We start from the raw sequence: 23,609 nt of genomic DNA on the forward strand, positions 1-23,609 counted from the left end.
GGCTGGTGGCTACAGCTCCGATTTGACCCCTAGCCTGGGAACCTCCATATGCCACGAGAGCGGCCCAAGAAAATGGCAAAAAGACAAAAAATAAATAAATAAATAAAAATAAAATAAATAAATAACTAATAAATAATGTAATTGACAGTTAGCTAAATTGGTCCTTGTAAAGAAATTGCTCTTTACTCCTGTGTTTCCAGTACAAATATTTTGTAATTTCAACATGGTGATTATTGTGTAGTTATTTACAAGAGTGAAGTCATAGATTACAAAGATTACAAAGTACATATCCTCTTGAATGGTATTGAAAGGTAAAGTGGACCATCCCTAGGGTGGGCACTGAGTGGTGGGTACTGAGACCAGCCAGAATCTAGGTAGAATGAGCAACTTATGCTCGAGGAAAAAAAATTTCAAAATTTATGGTCAGATTCTCTAGTTCAATTTCTTCCTGTGTATTTATGTTGTGTTGCCCTCCTGAATTAAATAAAACCTGTTGAAATGTTTAAAAAATAGTAAAAAGTTTAAAAATAGGTAATAAAAAGATAATAGAGAGATCTCCTTGTGGCTCAGCAAGTTAAGAACCCAATATAGTATCCGTGAAGATACAGGTTCAATCCCCTGGCCTCGCCCAGTGGGTTAAGGATCTGGCATTGCCACAAGCCGCAGGGTAGGTTGCAGATATCGCTTGGATCCTGTGTTGCCTTGGCTGTGCCGTAGGCCAGCAGCTACAGCTCAGATTTAACCCCTAGTCCGGGAACCTCCATATTCTGCAGGCACGTCTATAAGAAGAAAAAAAAAAAAAAAGATAACCTGCTTGCATTGTCTTTGTGTACTAACGTTAATTGGTGCTCAATTTCAGTAGTTCCCAAAGCAAACATCAGCATTACCATGGAATATGCTGAAATTGCCTGTCCAAGAGCCCCACCCCACCATCCACTAATAGCCTGAAAATGAAACTCCCAAAAGAGCACTAAATCCTGGGGAACTGTGAAAAATGAAATCACTAATACCCAATGGGACATCCCAGTGGAGGAGCAAAAATGAGGACATAATGAAGACATAATTTCAAATCACTCTGCCCATATGCCATTGCCCCAAACTCATTTACATGGGCCATGTAAGGGAAGCTGGGTATGTGCAATGAAGAGAAAATTGGATACGGGGAGTTCCCTCCTTCATGGCTCAGTGAGTAATAAACCCCACTAGGATCCATGAGGATACAGGTTTGATCCCTGGCCTTGATCAGTGGGTTAAGGATCTGGCATGGCCGTGAGCTGCGGTATAGGTCGCAGACACGGTTCGGATCCTAAGTTAATGTGGCTGTGGCGTAGGCCACAGCTTTAGCACCCATTCCACCTTTAGCCTGGGAACTTCCGTATGCCACTGGTACAGCCCTAAGGAGAGAGAGAGAGAGAGGAAATTGGATAGGAGAGCATCTACTCAGCTTGTCATAAAATCCATCAGTTTAGTCACCAGATAAGCCATTTTATTACTCCTCCTACACATTCAGCACTATTACTTTTGGGATGATAACCTCAAATTCCTTACCTCCATCTTAATGTTAGTATTTCTGTTCCTAATCTCAATTAAGACCAAACAAAAAAAATAAGTTGCCACTCAGTCCCAATGTAATCATGGTTCTGGAATACAGTAGAACTATTCATTTATTTGTTTTTGTTTTTTTTTGTTTTTTTGTCTTTTCCATGGCCGCACCCACGGCATATGGAGGTTCCCAGGCTAGGGGTCCAATCGGAGCTGTAGCCACCGGCCAATGCCAGAGCCACAGCAACGTGGGATCCGAGCCACGTCTGCAACCTACACCCCAGCTCACGGCAATGCTGGATCCTTAACCCACTAAGTGAGGCCAGGGACCGAACCAGAGTCCTCATGGATACTAGTCGGGTTGGTTACATATGTGGATGGAAACAACTGCTCATTTGTATTAAACATGAATAACATTTCCATGTGGAGTCAGAATGAAAGAATTAACACACAAAGTCACAATACATGTGCTGATAAAGGACATAATGGTTAATGCTCCAATGTCTTTGCCTGGGAAGACAAAAAAGTATAAATCTGTGCTCCACTGTTTTCAATAAGTGATTGTAAAACTTAGCTTAAACAATAACAAAATTAGAGTATTTGCTTTCTGAACTAGAATAAAATGTGTCACTAATTAATAGAAACTGTTTTGTTATGCCACACTTGCTGCATGTGTCATTTCCCATGGTAGGGGTCAAATCGGAGCTGCGACTGCCGGCCAACACCACAGCCACAGCATCGCCAGGTCCAAGACTCATCTATGACCTACACCACAGCTCACAGGAAAACCAGATCCTTAACCCACCAAGCAAGGCCAGGGATCAAACCCATATCCTCATGGATACCAGTCAGGTTTGTAACCCGCTGAGCCACAACGGGAAACTTGAAAGTTTTTTTAAAGTGGAGGGTGGTGCAGAAAAAGACCAAGGGATGTCAAAAAAAAGAGAGGGAGGATATACTTAAACACAAATTATGTATATAAATTATTATATTAAATAAATATGGAATAAAATAAACTAGCAGTTAGCACTTTTTTGATGGCTCAAAATTACCTTCACAGATTTTCAAAGGGAGGTTTTTAATTTGAATTCAAAGCACAACTAATAGGAGTTCCCACTGTGGCGCAGTGGATCAGGGATCTCGTGTTTTCTCTGAGGGGGAGCGGGTTTGATTCCTGACCTGGCACAGTGGGTTTGAGGATCTGGTGTTGCTGCAGCTGTGGAAGGTGGCAGCTGCAGCTCAGATTTGAACCCTGGCCACAGAACTGCCATATGCTGCAGGTGTGGCTGAAAAAGGGGAAAAAAATGCACTGCTGGTGCACCCTAAAAAGACAAAAAGGGGGAGGTAACATGTGAATAACCATAGCTGGATTTTAAGCATATCCACATACCTAACACTATGACAGGCACTTTATAAGACTAAACTTTAACCTGCATGACAACGTGATGTGGTGAGTTGGACAACCCACTTGTTTCATAAATAATGAAGTTGAGGAGTCCACGGTTAGAGTCCACGGTTATGTGATCTCTCAGTTGACAGGGAGATGAAACAAGTCTCCTTACTGCTCACCACACCCTCCTGCCTAAAAGCATCTAATTTGGGTACGGCCTTGTGTCAGAGAAATAAGAGCATGGAAAATTCAACTGCCTATACAGACATCATGGGGACAAGAAGCCATCCGTCCCTTTCTATGTCTCAAATAGGAACCTGCCGGAGTCCCGCTCCAGCCAGACCAGGGCCTCCTGAAGGATGAGCGGCGTCGGGCGAAAGAATGGACAGAGACCTGATGCTTCTGCAGGACTGCTCGTTTATTGTTTGAATCAACCAAGCTTATATACAATTTTTCTTTTCCTATGGCATACGTCGTGCATCATACATCTGGCGATATTTTTTAATTTTCCACTCCGTCAAATGTTACCTTATGACCTGGCACATGACCAGGTGCATTTGGGAACACAAATGATGCTCTTTTTTTGTACTTTCCACTTGACTTTTTAGAATTAAATGTACTCATGTTAATGATCTAACTTTGTGGGTAGCAAAAGCACAAACTTATTAACTTTATAATTAAGAATATTTTTATGTGCCTAAAACCTAAGGCCAAACTGTATTCTATTAGTAAAGGTTAATCATATATATCAAAGGTTATTTTGATTCTCAAAGAACTAGAAACCATAGCATCGACACTCCTTGAGGTTGGGCCAACAGGCCTGGCATAGCAATATACAAGTGACTGGGAGTTCCCGTCGTGGCTCAGTGGTTAACAAATCCGACTAGGAACCATGAGGTTGTGGGTTCGATCCCTGGCCTCGTTCAGTGGGTTAAGGATCCGGTGTTTCCATGAGCTGTGGTGTAGGTCACAGATGCAGCTTGGATCCCACGTTGCTGTGGCTGTGGTGTAGGCCATCGGTTACAGCTCCGATTAGACCCCTAGCCTGGGAACCTCCATATGCCATGGGTATGGCCCTAGAAAAAGACAAAAAAAAAAAAAAGGACAAAACAAACGAACAAATAAATAAATAAATAAATAAATAAATAAATAAAATAAAAAAAGAACAATTGACTGAAAGTAGGTAATTTCCTGACCTGCATTCAGTTACATGGTGCAAACTGCACAAGTTTTTCTATAACTAAGGCCCAATATCTACCCTATTCATCAATTAGTCCCTAGCATAGAAAAGATCTACCTGCTGGAGCATGGAGAGACCTGAGCCTCAAGCCTCTGTTATGCCTCCAGGATACTTCTACAGGTTAAACAATAACAGTCCAAACATGAAAGCATTCTATTAGGATCTCTGCAGAAAAAGGGGAGGGAACTCAGAAGTGAATGATGATTATCATAGAACAAGGGGGTTGTAGGAATTTTCAGGTAAACACTAAGCCCCAACGTTTACCCTCCTTGGGGTCTTTTTTCGGGGAACTTTGACAGCAATTTCCCAGCTCTCACAGTTTTTTTTTTTTTTTTTTTTTGTCTTTTCTAGGGCCAAACCCATGACATATGGAGGTTCCCAGGCTAGGGGTCTAATCGGAGCTGTAACCAATGGCCTATGCCATGGCCACAGCAATGCCAGATCCAAGCTGCGTCTGTGACCTACACCACAGCTCACAGCAACGCCAGATCCTTAACCCACTGAGTGAGGCCAGGGATCGAACCCGCAACCTCATGGTTCCTAGTCGGATTCCTTAACCACTGAGCCACGACTGGAACTCCTCTCGCAGTTTTTATTAACAGCATAAGCAGGCAGAGAAGAAGCAGCAGGACCGTCGCTTTCCCAGACATGCTGTGCAGTCTGGGGTCCTCAGTCTCCGGGACTTTGTCAGCAGGCAGACCTTCGCGAACGGCTCCCAGCAGGAACCCCCACTTTTTTGGTCATTTTAGGGCCACACCTGTGGCACATGGAAGTTCCTAGGCTAGGAGTCAAATCGGAGCTTCAGCTGCCAGCCTACACCACAGCTCATGGCAATGCTGGATCCTTAACCCATTGAGCGAGGCCAGGGATTGAACCCACATCCTCATGGATACTAGTCTGTTTGGTTTCTGCTGAGTCAAGATGGGAACTCCCCCAGAAAGGAAACCTGAGCTTCACTTGCTCATTCAACAAACTTGCTAGGTGCTGATGGAGAAATTGGGCCACAAGACCAAGCCATTCATCACATTTCCCATGGATGCAAAGGGCTCTCTTAAGGACTGAAAGGGAAAAGTCATTCCCTAGGCGTCACCTCAACATCCAAATTATGCACATGTCCTGTCTGCTCTGTCTCTGTGTAATGGCAAAGAACTTTCAGATGTTGAAAGAAGGTTCCTCTGCTGAGAACTAAGTCATGTGTCAGGAGAGACTGGTCTCCGTCTCTGTAGTGCACAGGCTCAGCTACAGGTAAAGGTTACAGCAGAGTCAGAGCAAGAACTGAGTACATGAGGGAGGATGGAGTTTCTCTTAGGTACAAACTCTTGGATGCCAAAGAACATTTTTCCTCTGGCCAAATGATCTGCCACAGTAGTTACTTTATTTTCAGTTTTTTTTTGGTTTTTTTTTTTTTTTTTTTTTTTTTTTTTTGTCTTTTTAGGGCCACACCTGTGGCATATGGAGGTTCCCAGGCTAGGGGTACAATCGGAGCTGTAGCCACCGGCCTATGCCAGAGCCACAGCGAAGCAGGATCCAAGCCACATCTGCGACCTACAACACAGTTCATGGCAACGCCAGATCCTTAACCCACTGAACGAGGCCAGGGATCAAACCTGCACCCTCGTGGATGCTAGTTGGGTTTGCTAACCCCTGAGCCATGATGGGAACGTCCCACAATAGTTACTTTAAAAAAGGTCTGTCTCCAGGATGACTTCTCTGATGTTGACAGAGCCCTGCCTTCTGGTAAAAGGCCTTCCCACACCTCTTGCACTTGTAGGATTTCACTCCACTATGAATCTTTTGATGGACAGTGAGGGTTGAGCTGTAGCTGTAGGTCTTTCCACACTCACTGCACTCATAGGGCTTCTCCCTAGAGTGACACCTCATGTGTCGAGTTACAGAAGAGCTATAACTAAAGGCTTTCCCACATTCTTTGCACTCAAAGGGTTTCTCTCCAGTGTGGGTTCTATTATGCCGAATAAAATCAGAGTGGTGGGCAAAGGCCTTTCCACATTCACTGCATGCATAGGGCCTCTCACCACTGTGACTCCGCTGGTGCTCTGTAAGGTGTGATCTGCGGCTGAAGGCTTTCCCACAGTCAACACAAACATAGGGCTTCTCACCATTGTGACTCCGGTGGTGCTCTGTAAGATGTGACCTGCGGCTGAAGGCTTTCCCACACTCAATACACTCATAGAGTTTCTCCCCCGTGTGAATGCTATAGTGTCCAGTGAGGTCTGCTCTCTTGAGAAAGGCCTTCCCACACTTCTTGCATTTATAGAATTTTACTCTAGTGTGAATCTGCTGGTGTCGAAGAAGGAAGCAATTCTTGACAAACCCTTTTCCACATTCCTTACATTTGTAGGAATTCTTCCTGTCATGAAACAATGAGTCTTTCCTTGATCCATGTGATTCACACTCTTGGGTAGCATCTCCTGTAGAGACTCCACCCTGTAAAGCATTTGAGCACAGAATGTCACCCATTCCCAAATTATCACATTCTGTGTTCATCTTTCCAGGGAGGGTCAGCTTGTGGAGGACTACTCCTGTCCTCAAGTGCCCTCTCTGCTGTTCTGATAGTTCTGGATTCCTGGGTTGCCCCAAAGTGGACACACTGGAGCCTTCTTGAGTCAGTGACCTCTGGAGTAAGCATCCCTCAAACAAGGATGGCTGAGAAGCAGTAGACACTGAGATCTTGGTTTCTGCTTTGTGATCTGAAGGGAATCCAATACACAAAAGAGGCCTGTCAGCAATGCCAACATAGAAGAAACAAAATCACCAAGCCCACAGGAAAGCATATCATTGCCCTGATACCTGATACCTGTTGGGTTCTCGCATTTCTGAAATGCAGGTTATTGTTTTGTTTTGTGCTGGTCCTTGGATTCTTGACCCCTTTAAAGGGACAGCCTTGAAGAGACTGTGAGGCAGGGGCTTGAGGGGGCAGAGTTGAGTCCCTTCCTCACTGTCCAAGGAGAGAGTAATGATGGCACTCTGGGCTGGACTTGTTCTAATAAAAGATGTCATGTCGTGCCACGAGAATAAAGGAAGGGAGCATCTAATCCAGTTCAAATGAGAAAAAAATCAGGGAAGGCTTTCCAGAAGAGGTATCTTGAGGTCTGAGTCCTAAAGAACTGGGAATAGTTATCAGATACAGAAAGCGAGAGGGCACTGCGGCCAAAGGAGACAGGGTGTACAAAGGTTCAGAGTGGATGTCCAGGGAATGGCAGGGCATGAGAGGATGCTAGAGATATAGACAGAGATACAAACATGGTGCTGATTCCCAGGGTTTGGATGGATGACTGAAAGGACAGTGGGTGACACTCCCAGGACAGGGGCTACAAGGCTGAGAGTGAGTAGGACCTGGGGGGACATATTAAACCTACTGGGTATGGGGAAACCTAGCCATTATAAAACATAAAAACATAGATAGTAAAATTTGAAATACTGACTCCAACGTATTAAAGAGAACCAACACGAATGGAGAAATTAATAACAAAGCTGTCAATTTTCTTCCCCACCCCACGACATATGAGTTTCCAGGACAGGGATCAGATTTGGAACTGGAGTTGCAGCCTATGCTGATAACTGTGGCAACAGCACATCCTTTAACCCACTGCAATGGGCAGGGGATTGAACCTGCATCCTAGCACTTCAGAGACACTGCTGCTCCTTTGCATCATAGCAGGAACTCCCAAAGCTGCCAATTCTCAACCATCTATGAGTTAGTTCATTACCACTCCAGATCAAAGGACTTTCCATAATACTTGACAAACTGAGTCTAGAATTTACATGGGCCAGGGACATCACCAAAAGAAAGAAGAGTAAGGAGAGAAGACGTGCCCTCTCAGCCACTAGGACTACGATGAAATTACAGACATCAAGACAGGGTGGTATTGGCACAGATAAAAGAAAAACTGGATACAGAAAACAGTGCTAAGAATCTGACTCATGAACATATAGAGCTTTCATATACAGCAGAGGTGGTACTGCAGATCAGGGGGAAAAGAAGGAAATAAACAACAAATGCAGCTAAAAAACTGGTTTCTCACATGAGGAAAAAGTTACTGCATGTCTACCTCACACCACACACAAAGTTAATTCCAGATGAGTTCTAACTTAAATAGCAGAAGCTAAATTTCAAAATATTTTAGTAAGCCTTAGAAAAAAAGAATATATTTTTGTTAGTTTAGTTTTGCTTCATCTTGTTTTGTTTTGGGCTGCACCCACAGCATACGGAAGTTCCCAGGCTAGGGGTCGAATCAGGGCTGTCGCTGCTGACCTACACCACAGCCACAGCAATGCGGGATCTGAGCCTCGTCTGCAACCTACACCCCACAGCTCATGGCCTTAACCCACTGAGCGAGGCCAGGGATTGAACCTGCGTCCTCAAGGATACTAGTTGGGTTCATAATCCGCTGAGCCACAGTGGGAACTCCCATCTTTTTGACTTTAGTGGAGTGGAAGATTTCTCAGCAAAACATGAAAAGCAAAAATCATAAGATAAAAGATAAAGTGACCTGGCTAAACAAAATACCTTTTCATCGAAAGATACTTTTTTTGGCCACACCCATGGCATGTAGAAGTTCCTGGGCCAGGGATCAAATCGGCACTGCAGTTGCAGCTGCAGCCTGATCCACAGCTATGGTAATGCCAGATTGTTAACTCACTGCACTACAATGAAACTTCCCATTAAAACATACTTTAAGGAAAATAAAAACACAAGATTAGCTCTAGTAGAAAACAACAGCGCATATAATGGGTAAAAAATTATTATCAGGAATATACAAAAAAAGCGACAAATCAAAAAGACAGGAGCAACCATCTTAATGGAAATTTGGGGCAAAAAAAAATCATGAGCTGGCAGTTCCTGCTGTGGAGTAGTGGGTTAATGATCCACTGTTGTCACTGTGGTGGCACTAGTTCAATCCCCGACCCAGTACAGGGAGTAAAGGATCCAGCATCACTGCAGCTGAAATTAAAAGGGAGAAATCTAAACAGAAACTGCAGAAATACAAAAAAACATGAGAGAATACTATGAACAATTATAGGCCAACAAATCTGACAACCTAGAAGAAATGGACAGCTTTCTAGAGACAGACCACCAAAACTGAATCAAGAAGAAATAGATCATTTGAACAGAACAATCACTAGAAATGAAACTGAACTGTAATAAAAACACTCCCTACAAACAAAAGTCTAGGACCAGATGGCTTCACAGGCAAACTCTACCAAACATACAAAGAAGAATTTATACCTATCCTTCTTAAACTTTTCCAAAAGGCTGAAGAGGAAGGAACACTCTCAAAGACATTCTATGAAGCCGCTAACACCCTATTACCAAAACCAGACAAAGATTATACCAAAAGAGAAAATTATAGGCCAATATCTTTGATGAATACATACATAAAAATTCTCAACAAAAGTTTAACCAATCATATCCAACAAATATAAAAAAGCTCATATGCCACGACCAAGTGGGATTCATCCCAAGTTCATAAGGATGGTTCAACATATATAAATCAATCAACATCATACATCACACTAACAAAAGAAAAGTAAAAAACCACATGATCATCTCAATAGATGCAGAAAAAGCATTTGACAAAATCTGACATCCATTCATGGTAGAAACTCTTACCAAAGTGGGTATAGAGGGAACATATTTTAATACAATAAAAGTCATTTATGACAAACCTACAGACAGTATAATACTCAACGGAGAAAAGCTGAAAGCCTTCCCGAGAAAATCTGGAATAAGACAAGGATGCCCACTCTCAACACATTTATTCAACATGGTATTGGATGCCCTAGCCACAGCAATCAGACAAACAAAAGAAATAAAAGCTTTCCAAATTGGGAGAGAAGAGGTAAAATTGTCACTGTATGCCGATGACATGATACTATATATAGAAAGCCCTAAGAACGTCTACATAAAAACTACTCGAACTGATAAATGAACCCAGCAAAGCATCAGGATACAAGATTAACATTCAGAAACTGGTTGCATTTCTATATACTAACAATGAAATAGGAGAAAAGGAATAGAGGAGTTACTGTCATGACTCAGCGGAAATGAATCCAACTAGGAACCATGAGGTTTTGGGTTTGATCCCTGGCCTTGCTCAGTGGGTTAAGGATCTGGCGTTGCCATGAGCTGTGGTGTAGGCTGCAGACGCTGTTGGGATCTGGCGTTGCTGTGGCTGTGGCGTAGGCTGGTGGCTACAGCTCCGATTAGACCCCTAGCCTGGGAATCTTCATATGCCACAGGTGCGGCCCTCAAAAGACAAAAAGACAAAAAAAAGAAAAGAAAAGAAAGGGAATATAAAAATACAACATCTTTCAATACTGCACCCCCAAAAATTAAATACCTAGGAATAAACCTGACCAAGGAGGTTAAAGACTTACATGCTGAGAGCTATAAGACATTAATCAAGGAGATTAAAGAGGATTCAAAGAAATGGAAAGATATTCCATGCTCCTAGAGTGAAAGAGTTCATATCATTAAAATTGCCATACTCCCCAAAGCAATCTACAGGTTTAATGCAATTCCTACCAAATTCCCCATGACCTTTTTCACAGAACTAGTATATATAATCCAAAAATTTATATGGAATCATAAAGAGGCATAACTCTCCCAGACTTCAGACAATATTCTAAAGCTACAGTAATCAAGACAGTGTGGTACTGGTACAAAAACAGACATACAGACCAATGGAACCAAAGATAGAACCCAGAAATAAATTGAGGGTCATCCAATCTTTGATAAAAGAGGCAAGAATATAAAATGGGAAAATGACAGGCAAGTGGTGCTGGAAAAACTGGACAGCTGCAGGTAAATCAATGAAACTAGAACACACCCTCACACCATGTACAGAAATAAACTCAAAGTGGCTTAAAGACTTAAACATAAGAGAAGACACCATAAAACTCAGAGTTCCTGCTGTGGCACAGTGGAAAAGAATCCGACTAGTATTCAGGAGAATGCAGGTTCTATATCCGGCCTCACTCATTGGGTTAAGGATCCTGCGTTGCCATGAGCTGGACAGTAGGTCACAGACAAGGTTTGGATCCTGGGATCCAGCGTTGCTGTGGCTGTGGTGTAGGCCAGCAGCTGCAGCTCCAATTCGACCCCTAGCCTGGGAACTTCCATATGCCATCGGCGTGGTCCTAAAAAGGCAAAAGGCAAAAGCCAAAAAAAAAAAAAAAAGAAAGAAAGAAAGAAAACAAACCAAAAAAAGAAAGAAGAAAAGACAAAACACCATAAATCTCCTGGAAGAGAACATACACAGACCATTCTCTTATATAAACTATACCAATGTTTTCTTAGGTCCACCTCCCAAGGCAATACAAATAAAAACAAAAATAAACCAGTGAGACGTGATCAAAATGACAGGCTTTTGCACAGCAAAGGAAATCATTAAAAACAAAAACAAAAACACCAAAAAGACAACCTACACAAAGGGAGAAAACCCTCCTCCCTCCCAGGGGCGGTTCCTCATCCGGACATGCTGCCCCTGGGTCCACACGTCCGTCCACGAGGAGGACTGTGCCTCTTGCTCCATGATTCGAGGTGAAGACAGAGGGAGAGCAGGCAGAGGAGAGCCCAGAACAAGGCGGGGACTCGGGGGGGGGGTGGGGAGGGCGGGCACTGCCAGAGACCTGCCCACCTTCCCTCGAGGACTTGAGAGAGAGGATGGGACGAGTGGGAGGCTGCAGGGCCCCTGCCTGGAGATGAGGAGAGGTCTTACCCATCGAGAGCAGGAGCTGGAAGGTCTCCAGCATCACCTTCCGGTACAGGGTCCTCTGAGCCTGGCCCAGCAATTCCCGCTCCTCCCTGGTGAAGGTCACGACCACATCCTGGAAGGTCACCGGTGCCTGGAAAGTCAAAAGGAGCATCATGCGCGCTGGGGCTGTGGGCGGGGATCGGGGCCTGTCACTCGGTCCCTGGCTAAGGTGCAGAGACCCAGCCCCGAACCACCACCAAGCTCTGAGGACCGAGCTCTGTGCCAGGGTGAAGGGCGAGACAAAGGCTGCGGAGAGAAAAGCCTCCGAGGGCGGAAACGGTGGAGCCCGACACGGACAACGGCATTCATGGGAGAACTCGGGGGGCTCTGGGAGGACCCCGGGGGCTCTGGGAGGTCAGAGGAACAGGGAATGTGGGCGTGATGGTAATTCACACAAGGGTAACAGCAGCTGGTCCTCACTGCGGGCCGGCCCTGGCCTGAGGGCTTCACAGGCTGTGGTGAAGGGGTTAAATGTCCCCACCGCTGAGGCTGACTCCTGGGTTGGAAGTCCACTTTTTTTTTTTTTTTTCCCAGGCTAGGGGTCCAATCGGAGCTATAGCCGCCGGCCTACACCACAGCCACAGCAATGCCACATTCAAGCCGTGTCTGAGACCTACATCCCAGCTCACGGCAACGCTGGATCCTTAACCCACTGAGCGAGGCCAGGGATCGAACCTGCGTCCTCATGGTTTCCAGTTGGATTCGTTTCCGCTGTGCAACAACAGGAACTCCTGAAGTCCACGTCTTGAATCAACACCTGCCTGCTGGGTGACCCCAGGGAAGCCCCTTCATTTCTCTGGGCCTTGATTTCCACCATGAGTATAAGAATTCTCACTTCATCAGGTCATGTGAGAATTGGAGAGCAAATGTCCATAAAGCCAACACTGGAGTCCCTGGCACATGACAGGCTCTGCATATTTTCTCACTTTGATTCATCCTCCCACAACCATGGAGGTCACCAGTCAGAGCTGAGGCCCAGGGAGCGCTAGTGAGTTGCCCAGAGAGACCCCAGTCTACACAGCGGGGTGGGATGTGAAGCCAGTCCCTCTGGTCCAGTGTCCGTGTAACCCCCACATTCCAGAGGTGAAGCACTTCTAGAAACGGTTGCTGTCAATTCACCAGCCATCCCTTTACGTGCGTCCATGGCTACGGGCAGAGGACCAGAGCCGTCCTTACCCACCTCTCGGGAGAGGCGTGGGGAGGAGGGGTGCCACCTGCCCGTGGAGTGGCAGGGCCTGGAGCCACTCCTCGTGCCCACTCAGGGCCCCTGGCCCCGGGAGACTCCCAGAGGTGATTTCACAGGGACCCCCCCCGTCGGGTTTCCCTTCCTGAGTCCTGACAGCACTCAGCCCCCCAGGCATGGGTACCTGAGAGCCCAGGGAACCTAAGTGGGTGAGGCTCAGCTGCAGGCACTCTGACTGCTCATGTCATCTGTCCTGGGTGAGGGTGGGTGACCGTCCAACCAATGAAGGCACACTCTCCCCAAGCCACATCCAAGCCGGTGGGAGAGCCCTCGGCAACCACAGGCCCTCTCATGCCTCCTGGAACAGCTCTGTGCTCCCTGTCCCCACCCACAAGGATTCCTCTGCCTGGGGTGGCTCCCCCACCTCCCGTCCCCAAGCCCACTTGCAGGAGATAAGCCCTGCCCATCTAACCAAGTTTAATTCCAGGGTTATTCTCAGGCCATCCCAGCCAACTACAGCTGGGAACACAGGCTCTGGTGACACATGGTAGCCGATGAAAAAGATGGTGAGTTTCAACTCCGTAAGAGCTGTGTGACCTTGGGCAGGTAACAGCATCTCTGAGCCTCAAGTTCCTTTTTTTTTTTTTTGGCTGCACCCACAGCATGCAGAAGTTCCAGGTGGCCAGGGCCGTGACCCTTAGTGACAATGCAGACCCTTAACCAGCTGCATCACAAGAGAACTCCATTTTTTTTTTTTTTCATATAAAGCATCTGTAACATGACAGAAACTAACTCCGAGGAGGTGGGGACTGAATGAGATGAAACATAACAACTGTTCCCCAGGGCAAATCCAGGGCTCAAGGACAGTGGAGCAGGAGGGCAGTGAGCCGGATGGACAAGGACACACAGGCAGCACAGAGGGACAGCCGGGCCACGGGGGTGGAAGGGGGTGTTGAACTTATTCTAAAAGTCAGGAAAGGAGTTCCCGTCATGGCTCAGCGGTTAAAGAATCTGACTAGGAACCATGAGGTTGTGGGTTCGATCCCTGGCCTTGCTCAGTGTGTTAAGGATCCAGCGTTGCCATGAGCTGTGGTGTAGGTCGCAGACGTGGCTCAGATCCCGCGTGGCTGTGGCGTAGGCTGGCAGTTACAGCTCCGATTCGATCCCTAGCCTGGGAACCTCCATATGCCGCAGGAGCAGCCCAACAAATGGCAGCAAAACCCAACCAGCTCTCCAACCAGCTACTGAGCCCCAGGGCAGGCGCTGCTCTCATTCTAGGGATGGAGCAGCAAACGCGGATCCACAGATCCTCAACGAGCCACTGAGTAACACAGCAAAACAATGTCAAGGGGCTCTAAGGGTCCTGATGACCAGAAGACAGAGTGGGCAGATTCGAGAGGCTGGGGGCAAATCCTGGAAGGCCTCTCTGAGGAGGGGCCACTGTGGCATGACTGGAAAAGAAGGGACAGGGCCACAAAAATGAACAGAAAGTGAATTCGAGCAAAAAGTGAATTCACAAGACAAGAGTAAACAGGGTCACGCGCTGGAGAGGCATCTGGTGCCTGTGTTGACATCCCAAAGCACACCCACGTGGCACAGTGCCACAACATGATGGACCCACTCTTCACATGAAAGTCAATGTTTGAAACAGAAAAATGAATGAACTCTGTGAGCGGCAAGCCAGCTTTGTGTGCTGTAAATAATCAGCAAAGGCCAAGATGAATCCATGACCTTCCTGGCTCCCAGTCCGCCCAAGGCCCTCCTAGCAGAGAAGCAGCGATTCCAAAAATGCTGCAGCTGCTGTGCATCTGTCCCCAGGCTCTCCCTCTTTCTTTCTTTCTTTTTTCTTCTTCTTTTTCTTTCTTTCTTTCTTTTTTTTTTTTTTTTTACCTTGCCTCTGGCATACAGCAAGTCCTGGGCCAGGGATGGAATCCCTGCCACCACAGTGACCACTCTGGAGTCTTAACCTGCTATGCCACCAGGGAACTCCCCCAGGCCTCAAGTGGATACAAGCCTGAGACCAGGGAAACCCAGGGCTGAATTTTTCCCTGGGTGAGTTCCTAAGATTATCACAGAACAAGAGGCTCTACTCCCAGAAAACTGGAGTGATGCTACCTGACCAAAGCCAGATAGCAGAGAACACATACCACACACAACCTCTCTGATCCCCTTAATCCAGGGCGAGGAATTTTTTTTTTTTTTTTTTTTTGGTCAAGGCATACAGTGGCTTCATGTGGGATCTCAGTTCTCTGACTAGGGACTGAACCTGGGCCACAGAGCGGCACAGTGGTGAAAGCGCCAAGTCCTAACCAGCAGGCCGCGAGGAAAGCTCTGAGGGAATGTAAATATTTTCACTAACCCCAAGAGAAGAAAGACAGGGGCAGTGCTAAGACTCGCTCAAGGTCACAGCCCCAGGAAGGGCAAGGTCAGAATGTGCACTGAAGCCTCCACGCTGTTGCTTGAGCTCTTTACCAAGGCCCAGTCCATTCGGCTGGTGCAGCAATGGAGGGGATTCTGAGATGTCCCATTTCTCTCGACTGCACTGCCATAAAGACAAGAGCAGGGACAAGGCCTCATCGGCCCCTAAAATCCGAGTAATGAGCAGTAACAACTAGCATTTCCTGCGTATCCCTTGGGTGTATTCAGTGGGTTTCACCACTGGCCCACCTCGTGTCTCTCCAGGACCCCCAGAGAGAAGGCACCGTGATTCACCCCAGGTAGCAGCTGAGGAAACTGAGGTGTCAAGACGCAGCTGACTTTTTCACTACCAGACAGAGCCTGGAGCTGAACTCAGACGGTGGGCTCCAAACCTCGTTGTGCACACCTGAAACACACACCTGGGCTGGGAGGGTGTCCATGCATGGGTGAGGGTTGCAGGGAGCTCCCCGCTGCCACGGACTCTGCCCACCCCCACGTCTGCTCTTCCCTCTACAGGTAGGGGAAGCCTACTAAAACCTGGGTCTGATCCTCTTCCTCCTCACTTCCACATCTTCCACAGTCCCCATCAACCGAAAAAGAGGCCCCGTTCCTTGGCCCGGCATCCCAGACCTGACGTTTTTCTCGACACTGTTCCCCACAGACAAAATGGAGATCCACAACGGCACGCAGCCCAGCCTCGCCACCCAGCATTTTTTTTTTTTTTTTTTTTTTTTTTTGTCTTTGTCTTTTCAGGCCCACACCCGCAGCATGTGGAGGTTCCCAGGCTAGGGGTTGAATTGGAGCTGTAGCTGCCGGCCTACACCACAGCCTCAGCCACGCCGGGATCCGAGCCGCGTCTGCAACCTACACCGCAACTCAAGGCAACGCTGGATCCTTATTAACCCAGTGAGAAAGGCCACGGATCGAACCCGCACCCTCGTGGATACTAATCAGGTGCGTTAACCACTGAGCCACAACGGGAACTCCCCCTCCCAGCATTTTCACCTAGTGGTTCCTGTGCCGGGAACACCCCTCTACAACTCAGCCATTAACTGAGCTGAGAACCGTATCAACCCTGGCCTGGATTCTGGGCACTAGGCTGGCACTGACTGACCAGCCTCCACCACTGCCGAACTCAAAGGCAGAATTAGGGGCAGTGAAAAGACACAGGACCACACTTTCCTCTATATGGGGGCTCCGGAAGGACGGGGCTGGAGGTCCAAAGGGCCTGGGGACCATCCACTCACCAGTGCCGGGTCCGTCTGTGCTTCTGGCGCTGCCATGGACCCTGGAAGGGACCCGGACCCGCAAGGTGCGAGAGCAGGAAGGGTCCAAAGGGCTCGGCTGACGCTCCTCCGCTGCCCGCCCACCCTCAGCCTCGCCTCTGTGCCGGCCGTGCAGGAAGCCTCTTCTCCAACCTCCCTGCGCCTGGGCCTCAGGCTTGAGCACAGCCCGGCAGCTCTGATCCCAAGAACTAAACCCGGGGCGGCCAACCCACTGCCACGCGGACGAGGACGCCGTGGCAAGTCTCGCCTGTCACGGGATCACCGTCCTGTGCCGTCATTGGCTCAGAGCTACCGCCTCGTGCCGCAGAGCCTGCTGGGTAACACGGCTCCGGCAGCTCCGCCAGGCACCTCAAGGGACTTCCTTCCAGGCATCTCCGGCGAGGATTAGGGGTGACCGGGTAAGGGCCACTGTGAGATGACACCTCAGCAGCCGCTGGGGCTTGGGTGAGGCCTCTGCGCTTCTTCTTAAATGGCCCCCCTCACTCCTCCCCAATTTCCAGCGCTTGTTTTGTGCCGTTTAGTCATGTTATTTCATTTGTTCCCGTGGCAAGATCCCCAAGGGCACACCAGCTGGTGGTACTATTATGCAGGGAGAGAGTCCACTTAAAGATTTGACCTAATATGATCTTGATGATCTTCAATTACAGGAAAGACTGAAGCTCGAGAGTCATTCTGTGAGCTTCACTACCGGTTAGGGACAACAGGAAAAAGACCTCAGAGAGGGGAAGAAAGCGGAGATGATAGGCAGCCTGGAATCACATAACCAAGATGCTGTCTCTTTTTCCTTCAGAAAGTTTTCCCGCCTGTAAACTCACTGATGGAATTCATGACCAACCCAGCCATCGCATCAATATAGCTGTTTCTTACTCCGTATTTCAAAGCATGTTCACTTCTGCTAGTAGTGTGACACCTGAGATCAGTTGGAAAAGGAGATTTACCAAATTCCAATTCCTGCTATGACGTTCCCTGCAGGGGTAAAAGTGTGTAGAAAGCGGCCACCGGAAATCTGAGGTAAACTTTCAGGTTTTCTTGATTTCAATCTGTTTCTGTAATAGCAGTAGGATCTGCCAAAGGATCTGAAATGATCTCTGAAAAACATTTGTGAAAGGCAAATGACTCACCACTTTCAGTCTCCTGGCAAGGTTTTGCACAGTTACTGCATCCTGTGAACTAATATTTATTCAATAAAAATTCACCCCAAGATGTCCCATGTTCTTATTATATACTATCTTTATTACTGAGGATCTGCACATGATTTTGGTTACACAGCTCTTTGTCCTTAGATCAGAACGTGGCTTCTCCACCTCCCAGTCAGCTTCACAGTACGCTAATCAGGATGACTCAATGTTTGTCTAAGCTGGAAGATGGATTTGTCACTGAGATGGGAAGGGTGGTGGTGTAGATGGGGGGGGGTTTAGGAGAAAATATTACAATCTCACTTTTGAACATACCTATTTTCAGAATCTATCAAACACCCAAGTGAGGCAGACTATAGGCATTTTGGTGTGGGACTTTTTTTTTTTTTTTAAACAAGTCAGAAGTTTTATTCTTTGATAGACAGATTTTTTAAAGAATGACCATAATGGACTTCTCTTGTGGCAGAGGATGTTAAGGACCCCGCATTGTCACTGAAGTGGCTTGGGTCACAGCTGTGGTACTGGTTCAGTCCCTGGACTAGGAACTTCCACATGCCATGGACATGGCCCAAAAGAACCAAACTAAACCAAACCAAAATTATTTTTCTTTTTTATTATTTTTTTTTAGGGCCACACCCATGGCATATGGAGGTTCCCAGTCTGGAGGTCGAATCGGAGCTGCAGCTGCTGGCCTACACCACAGCCATGGCAACACAGGATCCAAGCTGTGTCTGTGACCTATACCATAGCTCACAGCAATGCCAGATCCTTAACCCACTGGGCAGGGCAAGGGATCGAACCCGTGTCCTCATGGCTGCTAGTCAGATTCATTTCCACTGAACCATGATGAGAACGCCTCTTTTTCTTTTTTAAAGGAAGTCTATGCAATCTAGACTCCTCAACTGAGGAACTAATGTTCAGAAATAACAGAAAGCAAAATGTCTCATTATAGATTCCTGCAATTACAAGTAAGTCCAAATTTTTAGTAAAAGTAAACACAGAAAAGTCTCTCTGGGGCATATTTAACGACTGTCTGCCTTGACGTTACAAAATGATGCTCCTTTGTCTCAATGTGGGACAAATGTGTGGTTACAATTTACAGGCCAGATCTCTAAAGGCGATCAGGTCAAGGTAGATTCCACATGAGGCCACACATTTGCATAGTTATCTTCCTTCCCCTGTTCTCTGTCATTCAAAACCTCCTGATAATTTCCCCTGAATAAATCATGTCATTGACCCCTATGTCAGGTTCTGCTTCTGCAAGATCAGACGTTAGGCGGAACACATTTGGGAAAAACCTAACATATTAATCATGTGAATTATATCAGTGATATTACGTTTCTTTTCCATAAGAAGATGAGCAAAGGCCAGGATAACTTCCTTAGATGTGTACCTGAAGAATCAGACTTAAAATGGTCCAATCCTATTTATAATAAGACACTGAGTTGTTTTTCAAAGACAGCAGAATAAAACCACAAGTCAAGCAGCCAAACCATGTACTGAGATTTTGATCTGAAACGACACCTAGAAGCAAAATTTCTCCAACACCCCCTCCCAGCCACTGCCTGTAATTTTCATTTTTTCTGATGTCTTTGTCTGGTTTTGCTATCAGGGCAATGGAGGCCTTATAAAATCAATTTGAGAGTGTTTCATCCTCTCCAACTTTTTGCAATGGTTTGAGAAGGATTTGTCAGCTGATCTTTATATGTTTGGCAGAATTCCCATGTGAAGCCATCCATGCCTGGACTTTTGTTTCCTGGGACTTTTTTTTTTTTCCTAAATTCTGAAGAACCCAGAATATATATTCTTTTCAAATGCACATGGAACACTCTTTAACATAGACCAGGGAGTGTCTATGGCCATCCACCCTGAACACACCCAAACTCATCTCAGATAGACCAGGGAGTTCCCATCTTGGCTCAGTGGTTAACGAATCTGACTAGGAACCATGAGGTTTCGGGTTCGATCCCTGGCCTCGCTCAGTGGGTTAAGGATCCGGTGTTCCCATGAGCTGTGGTGGAGGTCACAGACGTGGCTCAGATCTGGGGTTTCTGTGTCTCTGGCATAGGCCAGCAGCTATAGCTCTGAAGCCTGGGAACCTCAATATACCATGGGTGTGGCCCTAGAAAAAACAAATAATAATAAAATAAAATAGACCACATACTAGGACATGAAACAAGCCTCAACAAATTTAAGAGGACAGAAATTATTTAAAGCATCTTTTTTGACCACAATGGTAAGAAACTAGAAATCAACCACAGAAAAAAAAATGAGAAAAAAAAGTTACATGGAGACTAAACAACATGCTACTAAAAAACCAACTGGTCAAGAAAAAAACAAATAGAATCGAGGCAAATGACAATGAAAAAATGAAAACACAACCTTACAAAATCCAGGGGGTGCAGCAAAAGCAGTTCTAAAAGGGAAGCTTGGAGTAATACAGGCCTTCCTCAAGAAACAAACAAACAGAAGTTCCTGTTGTGGTGCAGTGCTTAAGGAATCTGATTAGGAACCATGAGGTTGTGGGTTCGATCCCTGGCCTTGCTCAGTGGGTTAAGGATCTGGTGTTGCCGTGAGCTGTGGTGTAGGTTGAAGACGTGGCTGAGATCCCACATTGCTGTGGTTCTGGTGTAGGCCCACATCTATAGCTCCGATTAGACCCCTAGCCTGGGAACCTCCATATGCTGTGGGATGCAGCCCTAGAAAAGGCAAAAAAAAAAAAAAAAAAAAAAAAAAAAAAGAAATCTCGAAAAAACTACCTAACCTACCACCTAAAATAATTAGGAAAAGAAAAACAAACAAACAAAACCCCAAAGTCAGGAGTTCCTGTTGTGGTGCAGTGGAAATGAATCCAACAATTATCCATGAGGATGCAGGTTCGAATCCCTGGCCTTGCTCAGTTGGTTAAGGATCTGGCATTGCTGTGGCTGTGGTGTAGGCAAGCAGCTGCAGCTCTGATTTGACCCCTAGCCTTGGAACTTACATATGCTGCAGGTGTGACCCTATAAAGAAAAATTAAAAATAAAATAATAAATGCTAGAAAGGGTATAGAAAAAAGGCAACTCTCCTACACTGTTGGCAGGAATGACAACTGGTGCAGCCACAATGGACAACAGTGTGGAGGTTCCATAAAAATACTAAAAACAGAATCACCATATGATCCAGCAATCCACTTCTGGGCATATATCCAGAAAAGACAAAATTCTTTTTTTTTTTTTTTTTTGGTCTTTTTGCTATTTCTTTGGGCCGCTCCCGCGGCATATGGAGGTTCCCAGGCTAGGGGTCTCATCGGAGCTGTAGCCCCCCGCCTACGCCAGAGCCACAGCAATGCAGGATCTGAGCCGCGTCTGCAACCTACACCACAGCTCACGGCAACGCCGGATCATTAACCCACTGAGCAATGGCAGGGACCGAACCCGCAACCTCATGGTTCCCAGTCAGATTCGCTAACCACTGTGCCAAGACAGGAACTCCCAAAACTCTAATTCAATGGGCCACTGAGGTGTAAGTGCTGAATATTAACCAGGAGAGCACCAGAGAACTCCCATAATTACTGAGTTTCGACATTGCTTCATGGATTATTGATTAAGGTCCTCTAATGGAGGTATTTACCAGTGAGGCCCTGAGAAGCAAAAATAAAATAAAATAACTAGAAATGAAATACTGACATTTGCAGCACCATAGATACAACTAGAGATTATCATACTAAGTGAAGCAAACAGAAATATTGTATCAGTTATATGTGGAATTTAAAGAATAATACAAATGAATTTATTTACAAAACAAACACACATGGACATAGAAAATAAAACATTTGGTTATCAAAAGGGGAAGGGGACAGAGTTCCCGTCATGGCACAGTGAAACAAATCCAACTAGGAACCATGAGGTTGTGGGTTCGATCCCTGGCCTCACTCGGTGGGTTAGGGATCTGGCGTGGCTGTGAGCTATGGTGTAGGTCGCAGATGAGGCTTGGATCTGGCTTTGCTGTGGCTGTGGCATAGGCCGGCAGCTGTAGCTCTGATGAGACACCTAGTCTGGGAACCGCCATGTGCCGCAGGTGTAGCCCTAAAAAAAAATAGCGGGAGTAAGGAGGTAAGGGAGAAACTAGGAATGTGAAATTAACAGATAGACACTACTATGTTGACAAACAATGATTTACAGTTTAGGGAGCTATATTCAATTAACTTGTATTAAGCTGTAATAGAAAAGAACCTGAAAAAAATTATACATGTAACCAAATCACTTCACTGTACACTTGAAACAAAATATTGTAAATTAACTATACTTCAATTTTTAAAAAAGAGTCCAAATTTTGATAACTTGAAACTCTACTGAGTTTTGCTAAGTTAAACAATGGAAGATTACTATCTAGATCTTCACAAATAAGAAACTAGGATCATTAATTAGTGAACACAGGATTCATGACGCAGAGAAATTAAAACCATTTAGGACTGTTGGAGTTCCCATCATGGCTCAGTGGAAATGAATCTGACTAGCATGAATGAGGTTGCGGGTTCGATCCCTGGCCTTGCTCAGTGGGTTAAGGATCTGGTGTTACCATGAGCTGTAGCGTAGGTCATAGACGTGGCTTGGATTCCACATTGCTGTGGCTCTGGCACAGGCCAGTGGCTACAGCTACGATTCGACCCCTAGCCTGGGCATTTCCATATGCTGCAGGGGTGGCCCTAAATTATAGAAGCAGGAAACTATCAGAAAAATTCTCTCCTTATATTTGGGAAACATTTTGAATTTACAATACCAAAAGAATAATCTGTAAAAGAATAAATAAAAAAAAATCAGACTACACTGAAATTAAAAACACTTTCTCTGGAAAAGCAACTGAAATGACAAGACAGAGTCTCAAAGAATATTGGTAAATACCTCCATTAGAGGACCTTAATCAATAATCCATGAAGCAATATCGAAACTCAGTAATTATGGGAGTTCTCTGGTGCTCTCCTGGTTAATATTCAGCACTTACACCGCGGGGGCCCAAGTTCAATCCATGTTCTGGAACTGAGCTGCCACATGAAGTCACTGTACACCAAGATGAAAAAACCCTCAAAAGCCAAAAACAACTCAGTAATAAGAATGACAAATTATGTTTCAATAAATAAATATGGGGGAGTTCGGTTGTGGCTCAGTGGTAATGAACTCGACTAGTATCCATGAGGATAGCGGTTCAATCCCTGGCCTCACTCAGTGAGTTAAGGATCCAGGCATTGCCCTGAGCTGTGGTGTCACAGGCACAGCTCGGATCTGGTGTTGCAGTGGCTGTGGTGTAGGCTGGCAGCTACAGCTCCGTTTTGATCCCTAGCCAGGAATCTTCCATATGCCACAGGTGTGGTCCTAAAAAGACCAAAAAAAGAAAAAAAAAAAAAAGGTATAGTTAAAAATACATCGAAAACCACTTACACTCTGTCATGAAGAAAATGCTAGTTAAAATCACTAGATTCACCTATCGCAGCACTGAAGTTAGAAAGCCTGACCATATCAAATATTGGAAAGAGTGTAAGGAAAAGGTTCTGGTGCTTCTGTTGAGACCATAAAAAGATACCATCACTTTAGAAAAGTCTGACTGACCGCACATACATTACTTTGTATGACATAAGAATCGTGCTGCTAGATTTTACT

General features: G+C 45.9%; 1 protein-coding gene across 1 annotated transcript; it reads right to left on the minus strand.

Annotated features, from left to right (window-relative positions):
- LOC110261326 (zinc finger protein 599-like) lies at positions 5,793-17,047 on the minus strand. Its single transcript, XM_021097339.1, has 3 exons — positions 16,799-17,047; positions 11,915-12,041; positions 5,793-6,880 (listed from the first exon to the last, which is right to left on the minus strand). Exons 1-3 carry the CDS (start codon positions 16,832-16,834, stop codon positions 5,847-5,849), a joined length of 1,197 nt encoding a protein of 398 aa, XP_020952998.1. The 5' UTR covers positions 16,835-17,047; the 3' UTR covers positions 5,793-5,846.

The sequence above is a fragment of the Sus scrofa genome, chromosome 6 (assembly GCF_000003025.6).
Source record: "Sus scrofa isolate TJ Tabasco breed Duroc chromosome 6, Sscrofa11.1, whole genome shotgun sequence".
Classification (NCBI taxonomy): Eukaryota; Metazoa; Chordata; class Mammalia; order Artiodactyla; family Suidae; genus Sus; species Sus scrofa.

Bases quoted from the DNA above. Each gene is read 5' to 3' on its own strand.
- LOC110261326 (XM_021097339.1), bottom strand. From the start codon at position 16,834: ATGGCAGCGCCAGAAGCACAGACGGACCCGGCACTG. The intron at 12,042-16,798 runs GTGAGTGGATGG...TTGACTTTCCAG, and splicing joins CACAGACGGACCCGGCACTG to GCACCGGTGACCTTCCAGGA. The intron at 6,881-11,914 runs GTAAGACCTCTC...GATTCCCTTCAG, and splicing joins CCAGCTCCTGCTCTCGATGG to ATCACAAAGCAGAAACCAAG.